At 35.5% G+C, this 22,166-nt stretch overlaps 1 protein-coding gene across 4 annotated transcripts in view; it reads right to left on the reverse strand.

Moving 5' to 3' along the window:
- The window catches only part of DLC1 (DLC1 Rho GTPase activating protein), a 427,762-nt gene extending 405,800 nt beyond the window's left edge, over positions 1-21,962 (reverse strand). The window contains exons 1-2 of one of the 4 annotated variants that reach the window (XM_073017948.1): positions 21,769-21,962; positions 5,333-6,480 (exon numbers count right to left, since the gene is read on the reverse strand). In XM_073017948.1, the coding sequence (XP_072874049.1) occupies positions 5,333-6,355 (1,023 nt within the window). In that variant the 5' untranslated portion in view covers positions 6,356-6,480; positions 21,769-21,962. Of the gene's footprint in view, positions 1-5,332; positions 6,481-20,917; positions 21,569-21,768 lie in introns of those variants that run through there. The other 3 variants (XM_037983780.2, XM_073017949.1, XM_073017952.1) reach the window with 3 other exon arrangements.
- Between the last annotated feature and the right edge of the window lie 204 nt (positions 21,963-22,166).

A 22,166-nucleotide genomic window follows, 5' to 3' on the forward strand; every position in this document is an offset into this window, starting at 1 on the left:
GCCTCCTACTTTGGTTCATTCTGTTTTCTGCACAATTTACTATCTTCTTTAGGTCACCCATTGGTCAATGTTATCCTCCCCTTGTTACAAGTCTCCCCCATCGGCATTTAGGGGATAGAAAGGAAAGAGAATATCATTTCCAGTATGGGTGTCCTTTTACCAAATGTTTGCATATTTTAAATATAGAATAAGGAGAAAATATTTGATTTTTGTCAGTCACAGACAATGTATTATATTTTCCAGAGATTTAAAGTACAGCATGTATAATATAATGTTTTATTCCTGGACAGTTTTTCTATAAGAAATGATACAGCATTTGATAAACATCACTTAATATATCAAATAGTTTCATAATGAGGAAAGGTATTCTGTTGTGTGAAATTAAAGCACCTAGTATTTATACAGAATACCACAGAACATATATGTAGCTTGGTTATTTCTTTCACAACATGTCACAATATATTGGAATATATTTATGTTAGAGCATTATTCCTCAATATTTATGTTATGAGTTATCTCTCAATATAAATTGTCCCATACTTCTTTGATAATAGAACTTTTAGCGAACATAGGTTCTTTCAGCGAACATAATAGAACTTTTAGCGAACATAATCGGCTTGTCCAGAATGCAGATTCCAATGGTCAGTTCCCTTATTGCTAGGTGTGCCTATGAAACTAAATTCTAGCCCATGAAATTGCAGTGAAGCCCATGACTTGGGCACTGCCTGTATACACGGGTGTGATCACCCCTGTACCCTTTCGTCTTCCCACTGACTTGAATATAGATGAGGACTCAAGACAGCAGAGAGGGTAGATAAAAGGGGTGTGGATTCTCAAGGCACAGAGCCTATATATTGGTTCAGAACTTCTTATCCCTATTGTATGTGTGTGAGAGAAATATGTCACTTGAACCACTATTATGTTTTTTGAGATAGCAGACAAATCTATAGCCTAATTAATACTGAGATATAGGCCAGGCACAGTGGCTCACACCTGTAATCCCAGCACTTTGAGAGGCTGAGGCAGGTGGATCACCTGAGGTCAGGAGTTTGAGACCAGCCTGGCCAACATGGTGAAACCCCATCTCTACTAAAAATATAAAAACTAGCCAGATGTGGGGGTACATGCCTGTAATCCCAGCTACTAAGGAGGCTGAGGCAGGAGAATTGTTTGAACCTAGGAGGCGGAGGTTGCAGTGGGTGGAGATCACACCACTGTACTCCAGCCTGGGTGAGGAAGCAAGACTCCATCTCCAAGAAATAAACAAACACACACAAACCTGAGGGATAAACTAAGAGCCTAACATTCATTTAATTTGTTGTTGTAATATGAGATTTTTGTTGGAATGTAGAATTAGGTGTCTTCTTATAGTTCACATTATCTTTGCATCTTTATTGGAGTTTATTTTGCTTTGTAATATGGATTATTTCTTATGTGAGCAAATAAACATATGTTCAGACATTTATATAATTATTATGGTTATTCAAAAAATTCAGAACTGTTTAAGTAGTCTTTACAGACGACTGAATTCTGGACTCTCTCTAATTAGTAAACCACTTCTTTAAGAAAAAATGTCTAACCTCAAGTCTTTCCCTAAATGTTTTCCATCTTCATATCTCGTCTGGTTTAAAGAGACCACTTCTTAGACTGTCTTCCTCCTCCAGACTACTTTGGAATTTGTCTCAGAATTGCTTTTAACCAGCCGCCTCACCCCAGAGACCAGCCAGGCCCTGTGAGTGCTGGTCATATGTCACCCAACCTTATGGCACATTCTCTAACATTTGCTCACAGTTCATTTGGTCTTCCTTTGATATCAGTGGCTTCAATTTCATTATATATTTCATCCTATTTAGAGGAATTATTGGCTTAAAAGGTCAATATTTGTAATCCCCTATATACTACATATATACTACAAACATAGGCATATACTTGTAGTACATATACTACAAATGTAATCCCCTCCAACTGAGACTCCTAATAAATATATGTGTGACTAAACTCTGATAGTCAGAAATATCATCAAAAACTAAGTAACACTAAGCTTTGCAAAATGATGAATGCCTGCCAAGATTTGTGGGTTTCAAGAAATGATAATTTATATCAAAAGCACAATCATATCTCTAGAGCACTATTTCAATACATTTTGAAGATCACCCTTATAAGCTCTTTTTTTTTTTCTTCAAGTCTTAGAATCTTGATGTTATCTTGACAAAAGAAATCGATGTGCACAAATTTATTAAAGGATTTGATTCACTCACATGATTATCAGATAATGAGCTGATTACAATTCCATAACTAAAATGATATTAGCCTTTATACGATTTCACTTTTCCAAGTTCTTTTCTTACAGGTATTACTATGGCTGACTGTTTTAAATATATAGACAATTAGCAGACTGTTTCTACCACTTGACCATTTGGCATCACATTCCCTACAGACATGAAAATGTGGCACACGTGTGCCTCCAAAAAACTTATCTCTTCTAAACTAGTTGCACTAGTATTAGACATCAACTAGTTGATTAGAACTCTTGTCAATAGTGTGAAAAACTTTATAAATATTTGTTTATAATTTATAAAAGCAGTAAGAATCATAGTAATAATGCAAAAAAAGGTTTTGTGCCATGCAGAAAATGCCTCAGTTTATACATTAAATATTATTTTTTGGCGTGTTTCTGTTCAGTGTATGCATTTCATACATAATTCTGTGATCTTTTATAAAAATTATATGGGGTAAAAAATGAAAACCCCTCTCCTGCTCTTTTAACTCCACTCATCCAATGTAATTGCTGTTAACAATTTTGTGCCTATTTAGCCAGGATTTCACATATTATTCAGTCATACAGAGAGGCTTATACTACTGTCTGCATTCACACACACATATATATATACACACACACCCACATGTACACACACACATACACATTTTGACATTAAGGTTTGGCTATCTATACATATTAGTCTGCTACTGTTGTTTTTCAGATATACTATATCATGAACCTCTTTAAAAGTTAGTGTGCTTGGATCTCACTCCATCTTTTTAAAGGCAGCACAGTATTCCATACAAGATAAATAATAAACAAATTCTTAGACCATTTCTTTTCTTTCTTTTTTTTCTTTTTTTGAGATGGAGTCTTGCTCTGTCACCCAGGCTGGAGTGCAGTGGGGCTCACTGCAAGCTCCGCCTCCGGGGTTCAGGCCATTCTCCTGCCTCAGCCTCCTGAGTAGCTGGGACTAAAGGCACCTGCCACCACACCTGGCTAATTTTTTGTATTTTTAGTAGAGACGGGGTTTCACCGTGTTAGCCAGGATGGTCTCTATCTTCTGACCTCGTGATCCACCCGCCTCCGCCTCCCAAAATCCTGGGATTACAGGCGTGAGCCACCGCGCCCGGCCTAAACAAATTCTTTATTGATGCAAATGTAGACTGTTTCGTTTTTCTTTCAGTAACATGCAGTATAATGATGAACACCTCTGTATGTATCTTTCTATGAATATTCTCTATTGTTTCTTCTGGTAAATTTCTAAAAATGACGAATTGCCAATTCCACAGTATTTTAACACTCATCCAAGAATGCATAAAACAAAAATTCTTATACATTTTAGTTCTAAGGACTTCTCCCATAACCGTAGTTTTCTAGGGTAAATTCCCAACCTAAAATTTTTCATTTAATCTATTTATTAGAAGGCATCCTAAATGGGTTGTAGAGTTAAAGTAAATATTCCATCAGACAATGTCACAACACTTTAGCATGACAGAATGCTTAAAATAGAATATTTAAATTCGAACTTGTAAATGAGATATAACTCTCAAAAGGCAACCATGCTATAGTGACACGTCCAAGAGTAAATTCTTTCCAGCATTCTCAGTATTGATATAAATGTTCAAGTGGTGAGTGTATGTTTCTGGAATGTTTAATGTTTCCATTGGCAGTTGGGCGGAGTTTGTTTTATTTTAGGGAAGTTATGCCATAGGTCAGTTAATACTGTCTAATGTGATCATAGCATCCCCTCAAACAGATTTGATAGGATATATGAAAGTTTTTGAAAGAGTGACCTAATCATTTTAATCATAACAACTTTATGGAGAATTAACATTTTCATAAAACTTATGTAAGGAAGGGAGAGTCTGCCAGAAGCACAAAATGCTCTATTGGCATATAGCTTGTGGACACTGATTTTTGCTGTAAAGTCTTTGACTTCATTTAAACTAACTCACGACACATTACTGAACTAGTTTGTTAGCAAAACCACAGTCTATGAAAACCAGATTTCTTCACTACAAAGAAAGTAGATTTTTTTTCTCATGGTAGATAGCCCCAGTTGAACAGAACAAAGAACATTAGTTTTGTGTTTAGGAGAATTGCAGTTATGGATGAATATCTCAAGAGAGGGGCAAGGATATATGTTTTAATCGGTGCATATCAGTGTCAAAACTGTAAGCTTTCTTCAATGCCAATGGCCATGTGGGGTTTATAGAAGAAGCAACTGTACTTGGACTTATATCAGGACTATAACTCACTACGGTTTTTGGAGAAATGTGGGGAAATTCTGTAGAAAAGATAGGTTTTGGTCAAGGGTTCACTTGCTAAACCATAATTCAGGTAGCACCATCTGAGCCCTTGCTTCTCTCACTTGGAAGCTTCGCAGGGGAGGATGGCATTTTTAGAATTACTCAAAGGGGCTGTAACATAAAACATAATTTCGGTTATTAGCCCTTTCTGGTCAACAGTTAAGTCACAGTTGTGTCAAGAAACAGAGACTGTGATATATCTATTGATGGTGAGTATGCCAGGGTATCACTGAAAATGGCATCAGCGCATTTTGGGGGTGGGAGTAGTTTTGCCTTTGTATATGTAAAGGGATTATTTTAAATATGTGATTTATACCACTTCTTTTTTTCTTATGAAAACATACTCTTTTTGAAGAGAAAAAGAAATATGCCCAAATAAATGATATAACAGTACCATGACTTTCTTTATAAAAATCAGAAATCACTCTACAGAATGCCTTGAACTGCATGTTTATGAGCAATCTGGTGGCTATTTAATTCCAGCTAAAGAAAGGGATACCAATCTTGTTTTCAATACAATTCTGAAATAGATTATTCATAAACCATTGTATATATTATTAGTGAAATGGATAGATTATTATTCTTTAATTTTTACATATTTTGATGGTTTGACCAAGTGAGTAGTCTTTGAATTATGCATCTGCATGACAGAGCAAAAGAACCATCTTCATATCTTTTTAATCCAAGCAAAATGATAACTGATGAATCCAAGGATATTTACAAAATTTCAAAAGCCAGAGAATCTGTGCAAACGTCTTACCTTTCTCTTACGAAGTCTGACTTGGTTATCTGTGGGTTCCTGGGTGGCCAGGGTCTCCTTTAAGTGTAAACACTTCATGCCATCTTCTGCCTTGACCTTTGGTGGACTTCTGTTTTGATGTTGTGAAAAACCACTCTTCTCCTGGCCATTTTCAGCTGGCATTCCATTGAGACAGGAAGGAGGCTGCAGAAGGCAGCTTCCAAAATCTGTTTTTAATAATGGCAGTCCTCTGTTTGTACAAGGAATATCCAAGAACTCATCTTGTACTACATTGCAGGTGCTTCTTTCATTTTCATCTTTAGGGAAGTCAGGTTTCCTTCGTTGCTGAGCAATTACAGCAGAATTAGGCAATTGTTTCTCAGGTGCAATATCTTTCACAGTCAAAGTATCAACTACATTTACTGTGGGTGCATCTTTTATTTCACTTACACCTATTTCATTGCAAAGCTCCAGGCTTTTATTTATAGAGTCAGTAACTTTTCTCTCCCCACTTTCTTTTACCAGTGCTAATTCAGTTTTACCAGCCATTCCCCAGGAGTTAAAAGAAACTTGGTTACTTTCTATGATGGGCAGTGCCTTTTCTAAGGAGCCTGCTCCTTCGATCATATGTTGCCCTGATGTTTTATGCCCGTGGGTATTCAAAACCTGTTTCTCATCTGTAAGGCATAAATCAGAATTGGTATCCTCATCAGAAACATGCACTAGTGTTTCTGTGCTGGCTTCCAGGGAAAGAAACTGATCTTCACCTTCATGGCTGTCATTTTCATCCACATCCTTTGACAGGTGACCCATTGGCCTCCCAGGAAAATCTCTCAGCTCTGATCCATGACAGCAGTCAGGTAGTGAAACACACTTTTCTTTGCGGTCCACATTTAGAGTTGCATCTTTTTCCATACTTGCCTGCAAGCTGTCAGCTACAAGTCCATGATGACATGCTGTATTATAATCATCAGAATTAAAAGGCTGTCCCATCCAGTGGGTCACATGTTCTTCCCAGCTTCTCTTTCTGATAGCTACAGACATGTCATCGTAGTTTAACAACAGACATAGAGATATATTCCATATGAGGGTAAAGGAGATGGAACTTGATGAAAGATTATTTCAAAATCACCAATCAAAGAAGGGAATGGGTTCTGTCATTTCGCCACCTATTAAAAATTAAAAAATATGTATAGTCACAGATACATTTCTAAAGTCAAAATATACCTTAGAAAAGAGAAGACTTAATCTATGCTATCAAAATTAAGAGATTTTATAAAGCTTCTGTTTATTAGCTTTAATAACATTATTTCTTTAAGAAGCAGCCTAAATATTAGTAACAAATTTTACATTGAATATTTCTGATAAAAATCATCAGCAACACTTTTAAAGGCAATTGGATTGGTCCACTAATGAATAAAGATATACATACTGAACATTTAAAACTCCATTAAGAAAATATGTGAAATGCAATACTTAATAAAAATCACTGGAAGAAACATGTTGTTCTAGCTTGCATGCTTTCCTGATTTACTTTTGTGAACACAAGTTGTTAAATAAATCTATTCACTGTTTGGTTTGAATCACAGCAAAAGCCACCAGGGAACTGTTCACGCAAAACTTGAGCTATAGAGACAGCATGTGTAATGTATCAGTGTGTGAAAGAGCTAACACCGAACCCAAATGACCTGTATGTAGTTACTCCAGGGAGTGACTGAGAAACATGGAATAATCCAGTTTCTCACATATTAACACACAATGCATTGATTAGAAAGCATAACGCATACCATTTACAATGCTTTAGGACAGATCCATCTATACATGCATCCTATTACTGCTACTACTAGCTTGCAAGCTGGTATTGTTGAAGCTTAAGAGAAATTAAATAATTTACTAAAGTTATACATGCAGGAAGTGAGCCTAGCTTCAAACTGGGTCCTGCTTCTAAGGCCCAGACTGAGATAGTCAACAAACTTCATTGTCTTCATGGAATTATGAGATTCTACCTTCATCCCTTCTTCCCACATAACTTTAGTATGTGTAAACTCTAAATTTATGCAAGAATTCAAGTGAACATAAAGGAAGATATGACTATAGGACAATTGGGACTATTCTTCAGAAACTTCAGTCTCATTCTGTTTGGCTTATAAGAAGTTTAGTTTGCATATTTCTGTTAGAATTTGGCCATAAAATTTAAGTGAACAAGAAAATCATGCATAAGACAAACTCAGAATACAAACACATACCAGGTATCCAACCTTTTGCCTTAAATTCTTCAAACCCTTAGTTAAAGGAAAGAAATAGTACCAGTGGAAACTCAACCTTATAAAAATGACTAACCCAAATTTTGCCCCACAATGAAACTATATTATTGGACTATAAAAGAAAAATCCCATTCACAGAGCAGACACTTTTAGTTTTTATCCCACAGAAGAACTGTCAGTACACAACATGGGTTGAGTTATTGATTTATGCTATAAACAAGATTAACTGCTGTGCTGATTTTGGATCTCTTTATTCTATTGTAAAGGGCCTTGACTCCCCAACAAAAATTTCGAGCTATTCTGACTAAACACATGCCTGAGAGGTAAATATTTGCACCCTGTAAAAACTGGTGAAATTGACACGTGCTAGAATTTTAGTATCCCAGACTGACCAAGTATCTTTTTGGATACTATTTGGTTCCCTCAAAGGTCTGTGGCCATCTTGAAAAGTGGTCAGCCTTCACATTTTCCATGTTGACGTTCACTCTGCACTCAAAAGAAAATATAAAGTCTCTGAATTCCATGCATAAGTCATTATAACGTGGGAGGCTACGGAAAGTGGAAAGAACGCATAGATGCAAGCCAGAAAATTTCTGCTTTCATGGGCACATTTGGGATGTCATAGGGTTTTAGATGCTTTTCTCTCTTTATTTTTATCCAGTGTAGAAAGAGCAGGCTCACTTAAGAAATGCCAAGTGGTATTACGATGTCACTCCTAAGCCACATTTTTATTTTAAGTTGAGCCTGAATTCTTGTTTCATTTCTTTTACTAAGCAGAAAGATAGTTTTATTAACTTTTTAGGAAAGAGAATTACACAAAAATTTTGCCTTTAAGACTTGACAATAATATTCATTAATTTATGTCACTCAACCTTGACAAGTAAGTAAGTATTTCTATCAAATCAGAGGAAGATAGTTAACAAGTTCTGAGACAATCTAACTGCAAAGAGAAATTATAAATAAGATAAATCCAATAAAGCATTAACTCTTCTTGTCTTCATTTCTAATCTAGGTGCTTTGAACATTTCCAAATCATTTCTGTAAGTGTACACTTCTATTTTTAAGATATACAATTTCTCAATTATAACCATCATTATTACATTTGGCATCCTCATTCATTCCATATCATGTGGTCTGATAGTTTTTTTTAAAAAAATGAATGTCTACAAGCTCTCCTATCTACAGTTTCTATTTAAATTTTGGTTTGTAAGATTTATAGTTAAATCTGCCTCTATGATTTAAAGACAAAACAGATTATTAATAAGTAGGAGCAATAGATTATTGTCAATCATATCTGAGTTTATAGGTCTTATTTCCTAAATCATCTGAATTGATTATAATCTATCCCGTAAGAGAGAGAAGTCTTCATAAAAGACTGACTTCCCCTTTGAGCCTCCTCACTGGGCTGCCTTATTTAAAATTACATTTCAAAAAACTGACTACTTATTTTTCAGATTTCTATTACATTTCTTTTGTAATCCTATTCATGCAGTTTCATTCAGAATGAGCTCAGTTGCTGAGGATTTGGATAGAGGATCTGGAAAACTGTAGGTCATTTCAGGATGTTGGTTTTATGAAGTGAATTTCCATGGGGATTTTTCACTTCTTAAATTCATGTGTTCAAGCACCGTGACATTAACATTACAAGAGACTGTATGTACTTCTAATGATGCAGTGATTCTGGAAAATACTTGTGAAATTTCTAAATTTGAGATATTAGTGTATGATTTTGAATTCATTGTTTGCGTTAATTTTGTAACACCAAGGCTTAACATAAGAATTTTATGGCATACAATATACACATTAAAATTAAACAAAATTACTGGGCATGATGGCTCACACCTATAATCCCAGCACTTTGGGAGGCTGAGGTGTGCAGATCACTTGAGCCAGGAGTTTCAGACCAGCCTGGGTAACACAGGGAGATGATGTTTCTACAAAAAATGCAAACATTAGCCGGGAGTGGTAGCATGTACCTTTAGACCCAGCAACTTGGGAGGCTGAGGTGGGAGGATTGCTTGAGCCCAGGAGGTCAAGGCTGCAGTAAGCCATGATCGCACCACTGCACTCTTGCCTGGGTGATAGAGCAAAATAATCATCATCATCATCATCTTCATCATCAGCAATTAAGCAAATTAAATGTTACCCTATTTAACAATTGGAGACATTCTAGTTTGAGAATCACTGATCTATATTTGATATCAAACGATCATGCTCTATTTTGCACTTGTCTCTGAAATAGAAGACCAGCTTATAATTTGCCCTGCCAATTGTTCTTAGAAAAGAAGAACTTGATAATAATTACTACTGCTGATTCTATAGCCTGAGAGAGCAAGGTGCAGATGAAGTACCACTGGCTGATATCAAGTGTGCAGTCTGTAGAACTAACAGTAGTTAGATCATAATCACTATTCATCAAGCATTTATTCAGTACCCAGTGAGTGGCAGAAACTTGGCTAAACATTAGGAATGTAAACCTAAATTATATATTCTATCTCTGCTACTAACGCTTACAATTTTGTGGGAGAAACTCCTGTAGACAAAGATAATGGTTCTAAAGTTAAAGTTCTATCATGGCCACAATATCATTGGTAGGGGTATGAATACCAAGTAGAGGCTCATTAATTTCCTTTCCCCCCCTTCCCTTCTCATTATCCTTTCCTTTCCTTCCCTCCTCCTTCTCTCCCTTCCCCTCCTTTCCTTTTTTTTTTCCCCTCCCTTCCTTTCTTGGTGGCTCAGGGGATGGTGGATATGTCAGCTAGGGCTTCACGGAGGCGAACATGTCTGAATGAGATCCTCTGTGGTAAATTTTCTGCCTCCAGAACGTTCAAGTCAAATGGTATTTGAGGTACAGTTTCCTACTGGATGGAAGAAAACTTCCTTTCTTTCTGGCTTCAGATTTCTATTCTAGAATTACCTTTTTGGAAAAGATAGCAGAGGAAACAATAAACTCCAGAGAATTGCTTGCAACTTGAAAACTCACTGGTACCTTGGAGGGGAACATGTATCAGAAGCATTTCAGAGAACAGGTTTTTTGTTGTTGTTTTTTTGTTTTTTTGTTTTTTTTTTTTTAGATGGGGTTTCACTCTTGTTGCCCAGGCTGGAGTGCAATGGCGCGATCTGGGCTCACTGCAACCTCCATCTCCTGGGTTCAAGCGATTCTCCTGCCTCAGCCTCCTGAGTAGCTGGGATTCCAGGCATGTGCCACCACGCCAGGCTAATTTTTTTATTTTTACTTTCTCCATGTTGGTCAGGCTGGTCTCAAACTCCCGACCTCAGGTGATCCGCCTGCCTTGGCCTCCCAAAGTGCTGGGATTACAGGCATGAGTCACCATGCCCAGCCCTCAGAGAACATTAAGAGAAGAAATTTTTCAAAGAAAACAGTTTTAGCATGTGTCCCAGAACAAATGATTCAAGTCTTCAGATTGAAGGGAACTCATGAGGATGCAATGGTACCAGAAAGAAAAATTGACCACGTAAGAAATATCGTTGTGAACTTTCAGAATTTAGGAGACAAGCAAATGGTTCTAAATGTAATCAGAGAAAGAGAAAAAGAGATTATGCATTAGGAGTTGGGAATCAATGGTATCAGATTTCTCAAAAGTAACAGTGCAGAGAAGATGACAGGCAAATATGACTTCAAAAAGTGGATGGGAAATTATGTCGGCCTTAAAATTATGTGATAAGTCTTAGTTTTATTTTTAACCTCTTCTCAAAAGCTACTGAAGAGATAGCTACCCCCAAATTAAAAAATAAACACAGCAGGAAAGACATGGCAAAAGGAAGCCAAGAATTCAGCACAAGTGAGGATAGAACAGAATTTTCAGGATAAAAGTTGTGTACCAAGTCCATGGGTCAATCATTTCCCATAAACCTGAAGTTCTCTCTGGGAGATGTCTCTAAAAAAAAAAGGGAAATAATCAATTATATATGACATATTGAGAGGAATTTTATAATAATGTCAAGCAATTTGGATGGAAGAATTATTAATAGTTATTGAGAACATTAAGGATATCAATTATCAACCCCAGGAAAAATAGTTTTACAAGAAGGAAAATATAATTATAGCACACTCCATAAGTTGTGGCTATTTTTTTTCACGTAGTCAAAATAATGCAAATAGTAAACATTAAATTAACCAAAACATTTGAAGCAATGATTTTCAGTGCATAGGATTCTGTAAGGAGTGAGGTTAGGGACAGCAGGGAAAATAATTTAAGGGAGATAGTCACTTTCTATAGCAGGAAGTTAAGAGATAATGTCTAAAATAGAAAAAAAAATCATAGTGCAATCATATTGTTTAGAAATGCAGAGTTAAATATCAGAAGACCTAGCTAAAAATAATTTAAAGTATTATGATTTTGTGTGCCATTTGCTAAGAAAGTTTTATCTCTGGATTTCAGAATTAATGCTAAAAATAATTTAAATTTTTAAATGTTCTACAGCAGTAATTAAAGATTGAGTTGATGCATAAACATGACTGCAGTTCTTCTACAATATGTCCGGTGGGACCAAACCATTCCTTTTGCCCCTTCCCACTCCCCACACCATCCCCTCGCAATTACACAAACACCAGTCTCATGTATGTAGCAAAGAAAAGGTGCCAGTTTGATTATTTATGTCACCAATATCAGTGCAATTTCTATGAGATTCTTAGGTCAGTTCCTTCAGAGTGTCCTTTCCTTCCCCTACTCTCTTGGGGAATTCCTGAAATTTGGAACAGGTATTCTTAGGAATTGTCTAAGCCATAGTTTTCCTAAAATGTTATTTGAATAGAAGTTTAAGATAAATAAAATAGCATATAAATAGCATTACATTAGCAAATGCACATGAATGGGGAATTCTCATTCAAATTCCCACTTTTCCTGAATACCTCACTCACAGTACTTGGAAAGATAGCAACTTTTGTATTCATCCCATCAAATGCAGGTATCTTGTTTTGTCCTTTGAGAATACGTGTGATATATATAAATGTGTGTGTGTATATATATATTTATAGATAATTTATTTATATATTTATAGATAAATAAATTATCTATAAATATATATACACACACATACACATATGTATACACATACATGCACACATAAATATGTATATATAAACACACATACACACATATAAATGAACACGCTATTGACTTCTGGGTTGTGAGTGTGTGTGTGTGTGTATACATATATATATATCAATAAAAATAAGTGAAGGCATGATTGACTCTAGGATATTCTATTAAATATCCTGAATATTTAATGGAAGGGAAAATAAAGACATAACGGTACAGCCACTTTACTTTTCTTTTTTACTTTTTCCTTAGATAGCTAGAATTACTTCTGGTTTCCCTTAGAGTTTTTCATCCTGATTAGCCATCGCCTGTTAAATTTCTAGGTCTCGTTCTCGGCCACCTACTGCTTTATACACATACACATACGGACACACACACACAGACACATACACACATATGTATATATACACGCACATATATACACACAGACATATACACACAAATATATATGTGTGCATATGTATGTATATAAATACACACACACATATAAAAACAGTTATCACATAGCATGTGCTTAGTCACTGTGGAAAGAAACAGAAGATGTAAGGAAAATAATCTCATGTTAATTAAACGTAACTTATACTTTCTAAAATGCTCTCTTGGCATATGAACCAAGAAGAAGACACCTCTACAATTGGCGCATTTTGTTGCTATGTGGTGAGGGTCACCTTGGTAAGATGCATACACTGGAAAACTGAACATCCTCTAATGATATGAAATCTTACTGTATCTTAGCCTACTCTTGGGGAGTCACACTTGTACATCGTATGTGCCCCCAAAACACTTACTGAATTGAATTAGGCAACTAGAAAAGACAATCAACAACCTGCGAACAGACATGATCACAGGACCACAACTTAATGTAGTTTTTCAACTCAAAGTAAATCTTCATTACAAAGAGCATTTGTGGAAGCCAACATGAAACCCATTTTCTTAATGATAGTGTCAAAAAACAAATTACCGAGAAAACTACATTGTGCACATTTGGGCGCCTTCCCACTGGCACACAGCTCAATGATCGATGAAGAAGAATGCTCTTTATTGCCAAACTGAACTGACATATGCTTAAGAGCAGCAAGAAAGCCCAGGGAAGATATTATGTTTCTTAATTCCTTTATGTAAAATCACAAACAAATAGCAAAAACCTTAAGATCACTTTTTTTTTTTTTTTTTTTTTTTTTTTTTTTTTTTTTTTGAGACGGAGTCTTGCTCTGTCACCCAGGCTGGAGTGCAGTGGCCGGATCTCAGCTCACTGCAAGCTCTGCCTCCTGGGTTTACGCCATTCTCCTGCCTCAGCCTCCCGAGTAGCTGGGACTACAGGCGCCCGCCACCACGCCCGGCTAGTTTTTTTTTTTTGTATTTTTAGTAGAGACGCTAAAAAGCATTTCTATGAGTCTAGTCCAGACAGTCAACTTTCAATAAAAAACAAGTAGTGTTTTTCCTTTAAAATATTCATGTTACCTAATCTAAATTAGACAAGACTAGAATTAGGCTGTGGGTGGATAAACCTTTAATAACATGATGAAGAATTTGCCTCCATACGATTTCATGCAGATTGCCTTTCTTTAGTAGCAATATGTGTTTTAATCCCGCACAAAATCATTATTCATCTACTTTTACATACTTTGTTTAATGCTGGAATTTACTTGTTATACCTCATTACATGTTAGTGGAAAACATGAATCCCTGTTAAAATTTTTATTGGCAAATTGCTTTATGAAGATTAAAATATTATATATGAAATAGCTTCCATGTCTTTTGATGTTTGGAAAGCATCAAAAACTTTACTAAATTAAAGAATAAGTCATCTATAATGAGCCGAGTAAGGGGAATAAGGAGTATATCACTTTTTCCAAAAGACTCATCCAACGTTCCATCAATTTTGGTCTTTAGAAGATAAATGAAGAAATAGGTACCCAACTGAAAAATATTATTTTATTGTTGACCAAGTTTTAGGTATATCTGAGTTTTACTGAACTTAAAATACCTTTTTTTTTTTTTTTTTTTTTTCCCCCCCTCATTCTTAGCCCTCAGTGATTCAGGCAAATTTGAAAGTTAACTCTTTCAATCCACTAGAAGTCAGCTCCTGAGAAAAGAGCAGGGTGTTGCAAAATTGCAAGCTATTATTTCAGTGGTGCTCTATTTTTATATCCAGATTGCTGTTATTTAATGTCACTTCCAGTAGTGTCTAATTTTCTTGCAGAGGAGACCAGATACTGGCAGCGTTTGACTTACCACCCACTTTATGGCTCAAGTCAGCCAGATTTGGAGATTCTTTTAACATTTTCTTAAGCAACATACATGTAATTTGAGGAAGCTGGGAATATTTTATGATATTTTCCTGATATCACTGAGATCTTTCTGGGGATATTGGTTTCTAGGAGATACCAGAACTAACACAGCCATGAGGGACAATATTGCTTTATGGATGTAGTAATTTCTAAGTATCTATGTTTTATTTGGATCTCCATGTTTTTTTTTTTAAAGTATGTAATCTTCTTAATAGTAGTGTTTGATTCTATATAGAATAATTTGGGCATTTACAAATACATTGTACCTTAGATTAATTCTGCAAATAAATTCATTAATGAATAATTATCTTTTTGGGCTACAATATTTCTTTTCTGTAGAATCTCTTACAATAAAGAAAAGTATTGCCTTTCCTCTGAGCTTGTTTCACTTGAAATTTTTCATGTAACAGGAAGTAGCTTAGGGTTAAATTTCGTGTTAAATGTGTGGCTGACCTTTTTATTATTGATGGCAAAGCAGTATGATTGAAATGTGGTTTGCCTTATTCTAAAAAGATATTTTTATTCAACAAGGAACACAGATTATAATGTTTTATCATCATCATGGTGAGATGTGGTTTTGTTTAAGTGGTCACTTTATTTTTAGCTTTGCTATCATTTCTAAGAACACTCCAACAGTAGACACAGTAATCACTAAGTATAAATAACAGATATAGCTACATCAACACAGGTGCTCAGATAGCAAGTTGACAGTAGGGAATTACATTTTTAGTCATTCCATAAGCACAATTTTCACTGAAATCAGGAACAAGATGTCATTAGGGACTTAATTACTTCTGTGAGCTTGGTATCCTACTTGGGCCTCTGCTATCAACTTTTGTCTTCCATACATTTCTATCATCTCATCTTAATTTTGTCATCTAACTGTAAATATTTGAGCTTATTTTTATCAACAAGTGTTTTTCTTAATACCTAAGAAATATTAAGTGCATTAGAAACTTACAATGACAATTATAGTAGTAAAAAAAACCCTTCAATTAATTAAGCACTTATTATGGACTAAGTACTGTATTTGGTGTGTTACTTAGAAGCTATCTCCTTTAGTAGTAATACAAATATTGTATGAAACAGATACCATTGTTGCTCCAATTTGATAGGGAAGAACTTTGGCAGGACTAAGTAACTAGCTCAGTTCATACTGGTGGGCAGGAATTCTCTCCCATCTTTGTAAGGATATCTGTGATTTAACTTTTTTTTTTTTTTTTTCCTGGTGATTAGGGTTAGTTACCTAAATTCTACATACCTCAGTTTTCTCAGTTCTATCATGGGAATGAAAAAACTGTTGAGGGGAAAATGATAATGAGTTTATAATAATGAGATTATAATATATGTAGAACACTTAGTCCATGGCACATTTCAAGCACTCACTAGATGTAAAGTCACTTGGTTGTAATGGTGGTGATGGTGATAATGATGATGACTCCTTTAGCTTTCGACTGATCTTAGCTGCAGAATCCAGGGCTGAGTATGAGCTGAAACTATCTCTTTCTTCTATGTCCATGATATTTCAATAGAGATGAGCGATTAGAACAAAATGTGAGTGAAACACAACTATTCTTTATTCTTTTTTTTTTTTTTTTTTTTTCTGAGATGAAGTTTTGCTCTTGTTGCCTAGTCTGGAGTGCAATGGCGCAGTCTTGGCTCACTGCAACCTCCGCCTCCCAGATTCAAGTGATCTCCTGCCTCGGCCTCCCGAGTAGCTGGGATTACAGGTGCCTGCTATCACACCTGGCTAAAGTTTTTGTATTTTCAGTAGAGACAGGGTTTCACCATGTTGGTCAGGCTGGTCTCGAATTCTTGACCTCCAGTGAGCCGACCACCTCGGCCTCCCATATTCTTTCTTGATGAATTGACCTATGCCTTTATAAACAAGGACTTGTTGATTATACTGTATGCAAAACAATTTGTGCATACCAAATCTCATCTGATGCTCAACATGAACTGGAAATCCCATACTTTACTAATAAAAAGCAGACACTCAAAGTAGTTATGGGGCAAGCATCAAATCACAGAGCGTCAAGTGGTAAAGAGGAAATCAGAGCCAGTTTTCTGACTTTGCCCATTATTTTTTTCAGTACACCACCCCATTTAAATTGTGGAAAATTCGCTAGTGCTCTGTTCTCACTGGCCTCATGTAACTTTTAATTTCAAACTATTTCTGGATGCCTATGCTTCCTTCTGGTGCTTAATGAACTTGAAATGTCATCTAATAAGAGTGTTGTTAACCTCTGGCCTCAGGCTCTGATGACTCTTTCCAACCTCTTACTTTCCTTCCCCTTTAAAAATTATTATTCTATTATTACAGGATGTCTGGAAAATAAGAAAGAAGTCCAACTCCCACACATTACCATTCCTCAACCCTGGTTTTCCTTTTTTTTTTCCCTTTGCTTTTCCTCCCATTCATTTCACAAACATTTGTTGACAAATAAGCGTTGATAATTCCTGACATGCTAGTTATTTTGCTAATTGCTGGGAATAAAAGAAACACTAATTGAGTATCTAAACTTGCTGTTTGATCTTCCTACTTCCTTTCTATCTCATTTCCATTAACAGGGCTGATTTTCTCTCTGAATTATTCGAACTGCATTGCTAAAACACTTCGTTATTTCAAGCTAATACAGAAACAACCTTTTCGCACATACAATTGTCTTTTCCATCCATTTATCTCAATTAATGAGCAAGTTCATATGCATGCTGTTTATATTATCTTCCAGATTTTTTTGGCATTTGAGTCACTGTTTAATCTTTTAAAGTTCATTTACATACTCTGTAATCCACTGAATCAAAACTAACAATCTTTTTAAACTGGGTCTCAAGATCCTAGTTTATTCATTATTATTCTGTTTAACTTTCTTAAAAATTGCCTATTTATTTCTCAAAACTCTATAAACTATCAGTTTAAAGCCATAACAGAACCATAGAAGTAAACACTGTATTTCTCTATCACACCAAAGTCAATCAAGAGTCATTCTTCTCTGTAACTCTGTTTGGTCTATGTTGTTTATTCAAGGTGCTTATCTTTCATGTGGGGAAGGCAGGCCCAATATTCACACTACTTCCCTCAAATCTGAAAGTTTTCGGTGTTCCCTCATCCTCTTCCAATTCTCATGTGTAATTCTTGACATGTCTCTGTTTTGATAATAACATCCTTGATCTAGATCTTGGTCATTTGGAACTTTGCCATACTGTAATAGTTTTTAAAGAGTGATTCTCATATAACACTGACATCACTCATTTTTCAAGAGGAAACCAATAAAATACAAACAAAAGACGAATTTCAAATGATCCATTTTTGACCTATTTTAAGCTGGTAAGACCTAAACCTCTATGAATAAGATTAAACCATCCCATAAGTATTTGTAGTGAGTTATACAGTATGGGTAGGTATAGACAGAGACAGAAAAATTCTCTTTTTAAAATTATAATGCCCTTATGAAGAAAATGAAGTGATGTGCTCTCTTTCACTAGGCCTTCTAGGAATCATGCAGTCAGCTATAAGGGCCACCACTTCATTGCACTTATTTCCCATTCCAATAATGTAGAGTGTGGTGACATTGAAAGGAAGTGTTGAATAGTGTATCTTTTAAGTAGAAATAACATCAGGAAACTCAATCTGGTCATGAAAATGGAAAAAAAGAGCATCATGACACATTCTCTCTAAAGAAATGGCAGCTACTAGAAATGGAATGTGTTATGTTTATGAGAAAGGGTCTTGTCTCAGAAGGTATACTGCTTCAGCACACACAGCAACAAATATTGTCATTTATGAAGTATGATGCAGGTGAAATAGCCAACGCTCCCATTTTATACCACATTGCTCAGACATTTATTTATATACTATAAAAATTCTGCATTCTACAACTGAATGACTTTGTAGAAGGCTTAGAGTAGGTATACAAATCAATTAAGGGATTGAAAATATGCTGGAGAAATGTAAACTTTTTTTATATATCAACTTAGGCTTTTTATATATTTAGTGAAATAGAACATAGAATTGGAAATAAGCTACAGCAACAATGATTTAGGCTAGATAGAAGAAAGGATGTCTTGGCGGGGGGTTACTGTAAAATTGCCTCTGAAAGTCATTAGTTGAGATAGTTTTATTATGATCATTTGAGTACAAGGATATAAATTAGAAAAGTTATTTTCTAGCCCTATTTTTAAAGAAACACCAGATTAATATAATTATTAGCATACGGATTGATTTTGACATAAATATCAAATATAATAAAATAGTCATAAAGCAAGTTATGACTGTAAAGTGTTTGTTGTAGGCATACTAATTTGATTTTTTTTTAAAGTTATGATTTTTTTCCCATATAAGTAACACTGTGACAGCTTTACTCTTTTTTTTTTTTTTTTAAAATAAGAGGATCTCCAATTTTCTGTCTGTAAAGCACCCTTCTACTGGACATGTTCATACTTCATTATGCATAATTATTATTGGAGGGCAGGATGATGGGATAAAAAGATACATGAATTATGAATCAGGGCATTGTGGCTCTGCTGTCATCTCTTCTGCTAGCTAGAGGTGTGACCCTGGACAGGTCACTTTTAAATCCCATTTCTCAGCTTCTTGTAGGCAAGCTCAAGACAGTGTTAGAGGAGATGATCTCTTACGTTCTTTCCTTCCCTGAAATTCCATTTGGAGATTTTAATTAAATCATAATTTAGGTAAGTCAGTATTTTATCTTTCACATATATAAAAAGTAGATTCTTTTTCTCATATTTAAGGAGTTTTAACACAAATTGTCACTGAATAGTTAAAATGTATCAATATAAGTTATTCTAGTATAAAATTTGAGAATAGCTAATATAGCAGATGGTCACCTTGTACTAAATAAAAACTTATGAACACTTACTTGATTTCTTATGATTCAACTGTCAAAATAGCTCTCCATCTTTCACTTAGTATATTTTGTGTTCATCTAATAGATTTGAAAATGTACATGAATATTTCTTCCCTTTATGTACCATTTTATTTCTGGAAAATGATGATTTTTATTATAAATATTCAGAAATATAACAGGATCTTATGCATTATAAGTCCATACTTTTTCAGTCATTACTAAACTTCTTTCCTAATATATTGTACATTTAAACATTTAAGATTACCTTAAAGAGACTACAGTCAGGTGGAAATGTAATTTTACGATTACATAAAGTAAGGACACAAACAGTTTCCATATGACTGGAGTGATTTCTGACTGCCTTAAAAGAGTTATAATGAGTGTCAGTGTCATTGAGATTGACTTCAGTTATTCAAAATATTACACAAAATGTGACCTAAGCAGTGGATCCAAGAAAATTAATGTAAACTAAATTCGATTCCGACACTTAAATTTCCAAAACTCAGACTAAATACTACTTAGGAGAGAAATGATTCCTGAAATTTCACGTGTTTACTTTTTTAAAAAAATGAACCTTTTAAGCTGTACAGGAGAAGCTTGACATATGGTTGAAACTGGCTTGGGTAAAATAATAAGAAATTCAATCTTCGTAGTTTCAAATGAGACACAAAATACTCTTTGGAGACTGATTATTAAGCAAAAGTCACTCGGGTGCTTTCTACTCTCCCTCTTGGCACAGGAAGGTAGGGTAGGAATTCATTTACACCTCACACTGATGTGTGAGAAAATGTATTTGTTTCACGTTGTGCCAAGAAATAGGAAAACTGATCTGACAGCTCAATTAATAAATAAGTTAAACATGAAAAGGGATAAAAATAAAATCTTACTTTATGGAGGAAAACAGTTACATCTATATGGAGTCTATTTTAGAACTGACAGTTTGCTAAAACGAATTGACTCACAATTTTCTAGTTATCAAACATTTTCCACTTCTGATTTTATGGCTTTGCTCTAAAACCTAAGAAGTCAGCAACTCAGGGCAAGATGCTAACATTTATCTCAATCTTTCTCTCTCTTCAAAGAACGCCTCAAAGCATAAAGATAGTCCATAGCGTCTTACCTAGACAACGAGGAGCTGAAACGCCAAGGCATGACACTGCTCAACACTCAGGCTAGGAAAGAAGTCCGTCCCCGTTGGTTTCTCCAAAATCTAAGTTCCCATTTCGTGGTTGAGATCATGGCTCTATTCTGAGCAGTTTCACGCAGTGTGTGATTCTAACAAAAACACCCTCTGCAGCTGGAGGGAGCCTTAGCTAAGGCAGGATTCTGTCAAGGCATTCCTGGTGACTTCTGTCTACTAAATTCAGACTGAGGTTTTGCAAAAGGGGCCTCCACAACCAGGCCCAGATTGCCTGGAAAGTATTTCCTGCCTCTGAGGAGTGTGCATGCGAGAAAGGCTGTACGAAGAGAGGGGAGGAGGGGAGAGCCCAGCCGCCCGGGCGTTTTAGGAGTTCTGATTTTACACAGAACTCAAGTGAGTTTTGTCAGAGCTCTTGAGGTGATTAGCTGGAGAGTCATAAAGTCCTAGAGCTTTTTCTATCCCACACTGCTTATGAAAAAGAAAGAAAAAAAGAAAACATAGTTCTCTCTCCATCCACCACCTTTCCACTATATTAAATGTATATGCACAGCTTAATCAAAATGCCTTTGCTTGCTCTCATTTCAAAAGATCTTTTAAGAGAGCAAGATGAATTTAGCCTTAATACCATAATTCTTCTAAATGGTAAAACCTTTTCTGAACGTTACTTAAAATTGGAAATGCTGCAGCTTTTCATTTGTCCCTGAGACCATCTGTAAGTAAAATCCCAAGCATCCAGTTAATAGAACGATTTCTTCCAGATCTCTCTGATCACAAGAATCCTTCACAGAATTAAAATAGTTTGTGTGATGGCAAATGCAGCAGCACATTACCTCTAGTCAGAATCCTCCAGTTACAAAAATCCAGTGCTGGAGCAGAAGACAGGCTCCATCTTGATCGTATTAGAATCTTGCTGACATTAAACACTTACAACTGCTTCCATCTAGCATGGCAGCATTCCTGAATCACATCTCTAAAGCCGCTCTTGGTATCTGCATCCTTCATCCGTCACAAATTTTGTGAACTATCATCTGTTTATCTTTTCTGCTTTCTTGTGCCTCCCCTGAATGACTTCCTTCTAGCTGCTCCAGGCTGGGAATTTGGACTACCATTTGGTTTTGATTAAAACCAGACAGCCAACTCTGGAGAATTTAGGGAATAAGCTAATGGAAACTGCAAGTATGGCTTTAATTAGTGCATCAATTAATAATAGATGTTAGCTCGTCTTATA

The sequence above is a fragment of the Chlorocebus sabaeus genome, chromosome 8 (assembly GCF_047675955.1).
Source record: "Chlorocebus sabaeus isolate Y175 chromosome 8, mChlSab1.0.hap1, whole genome shotgun sequence".
Taxonomy (NCBI): domain Eukaryota; kingdom Metazoa; phylum Chordata; class Mammalia; order Primates; family Cercopithecidae; genus Chlorocebus; species Chlorocebus sabaeus.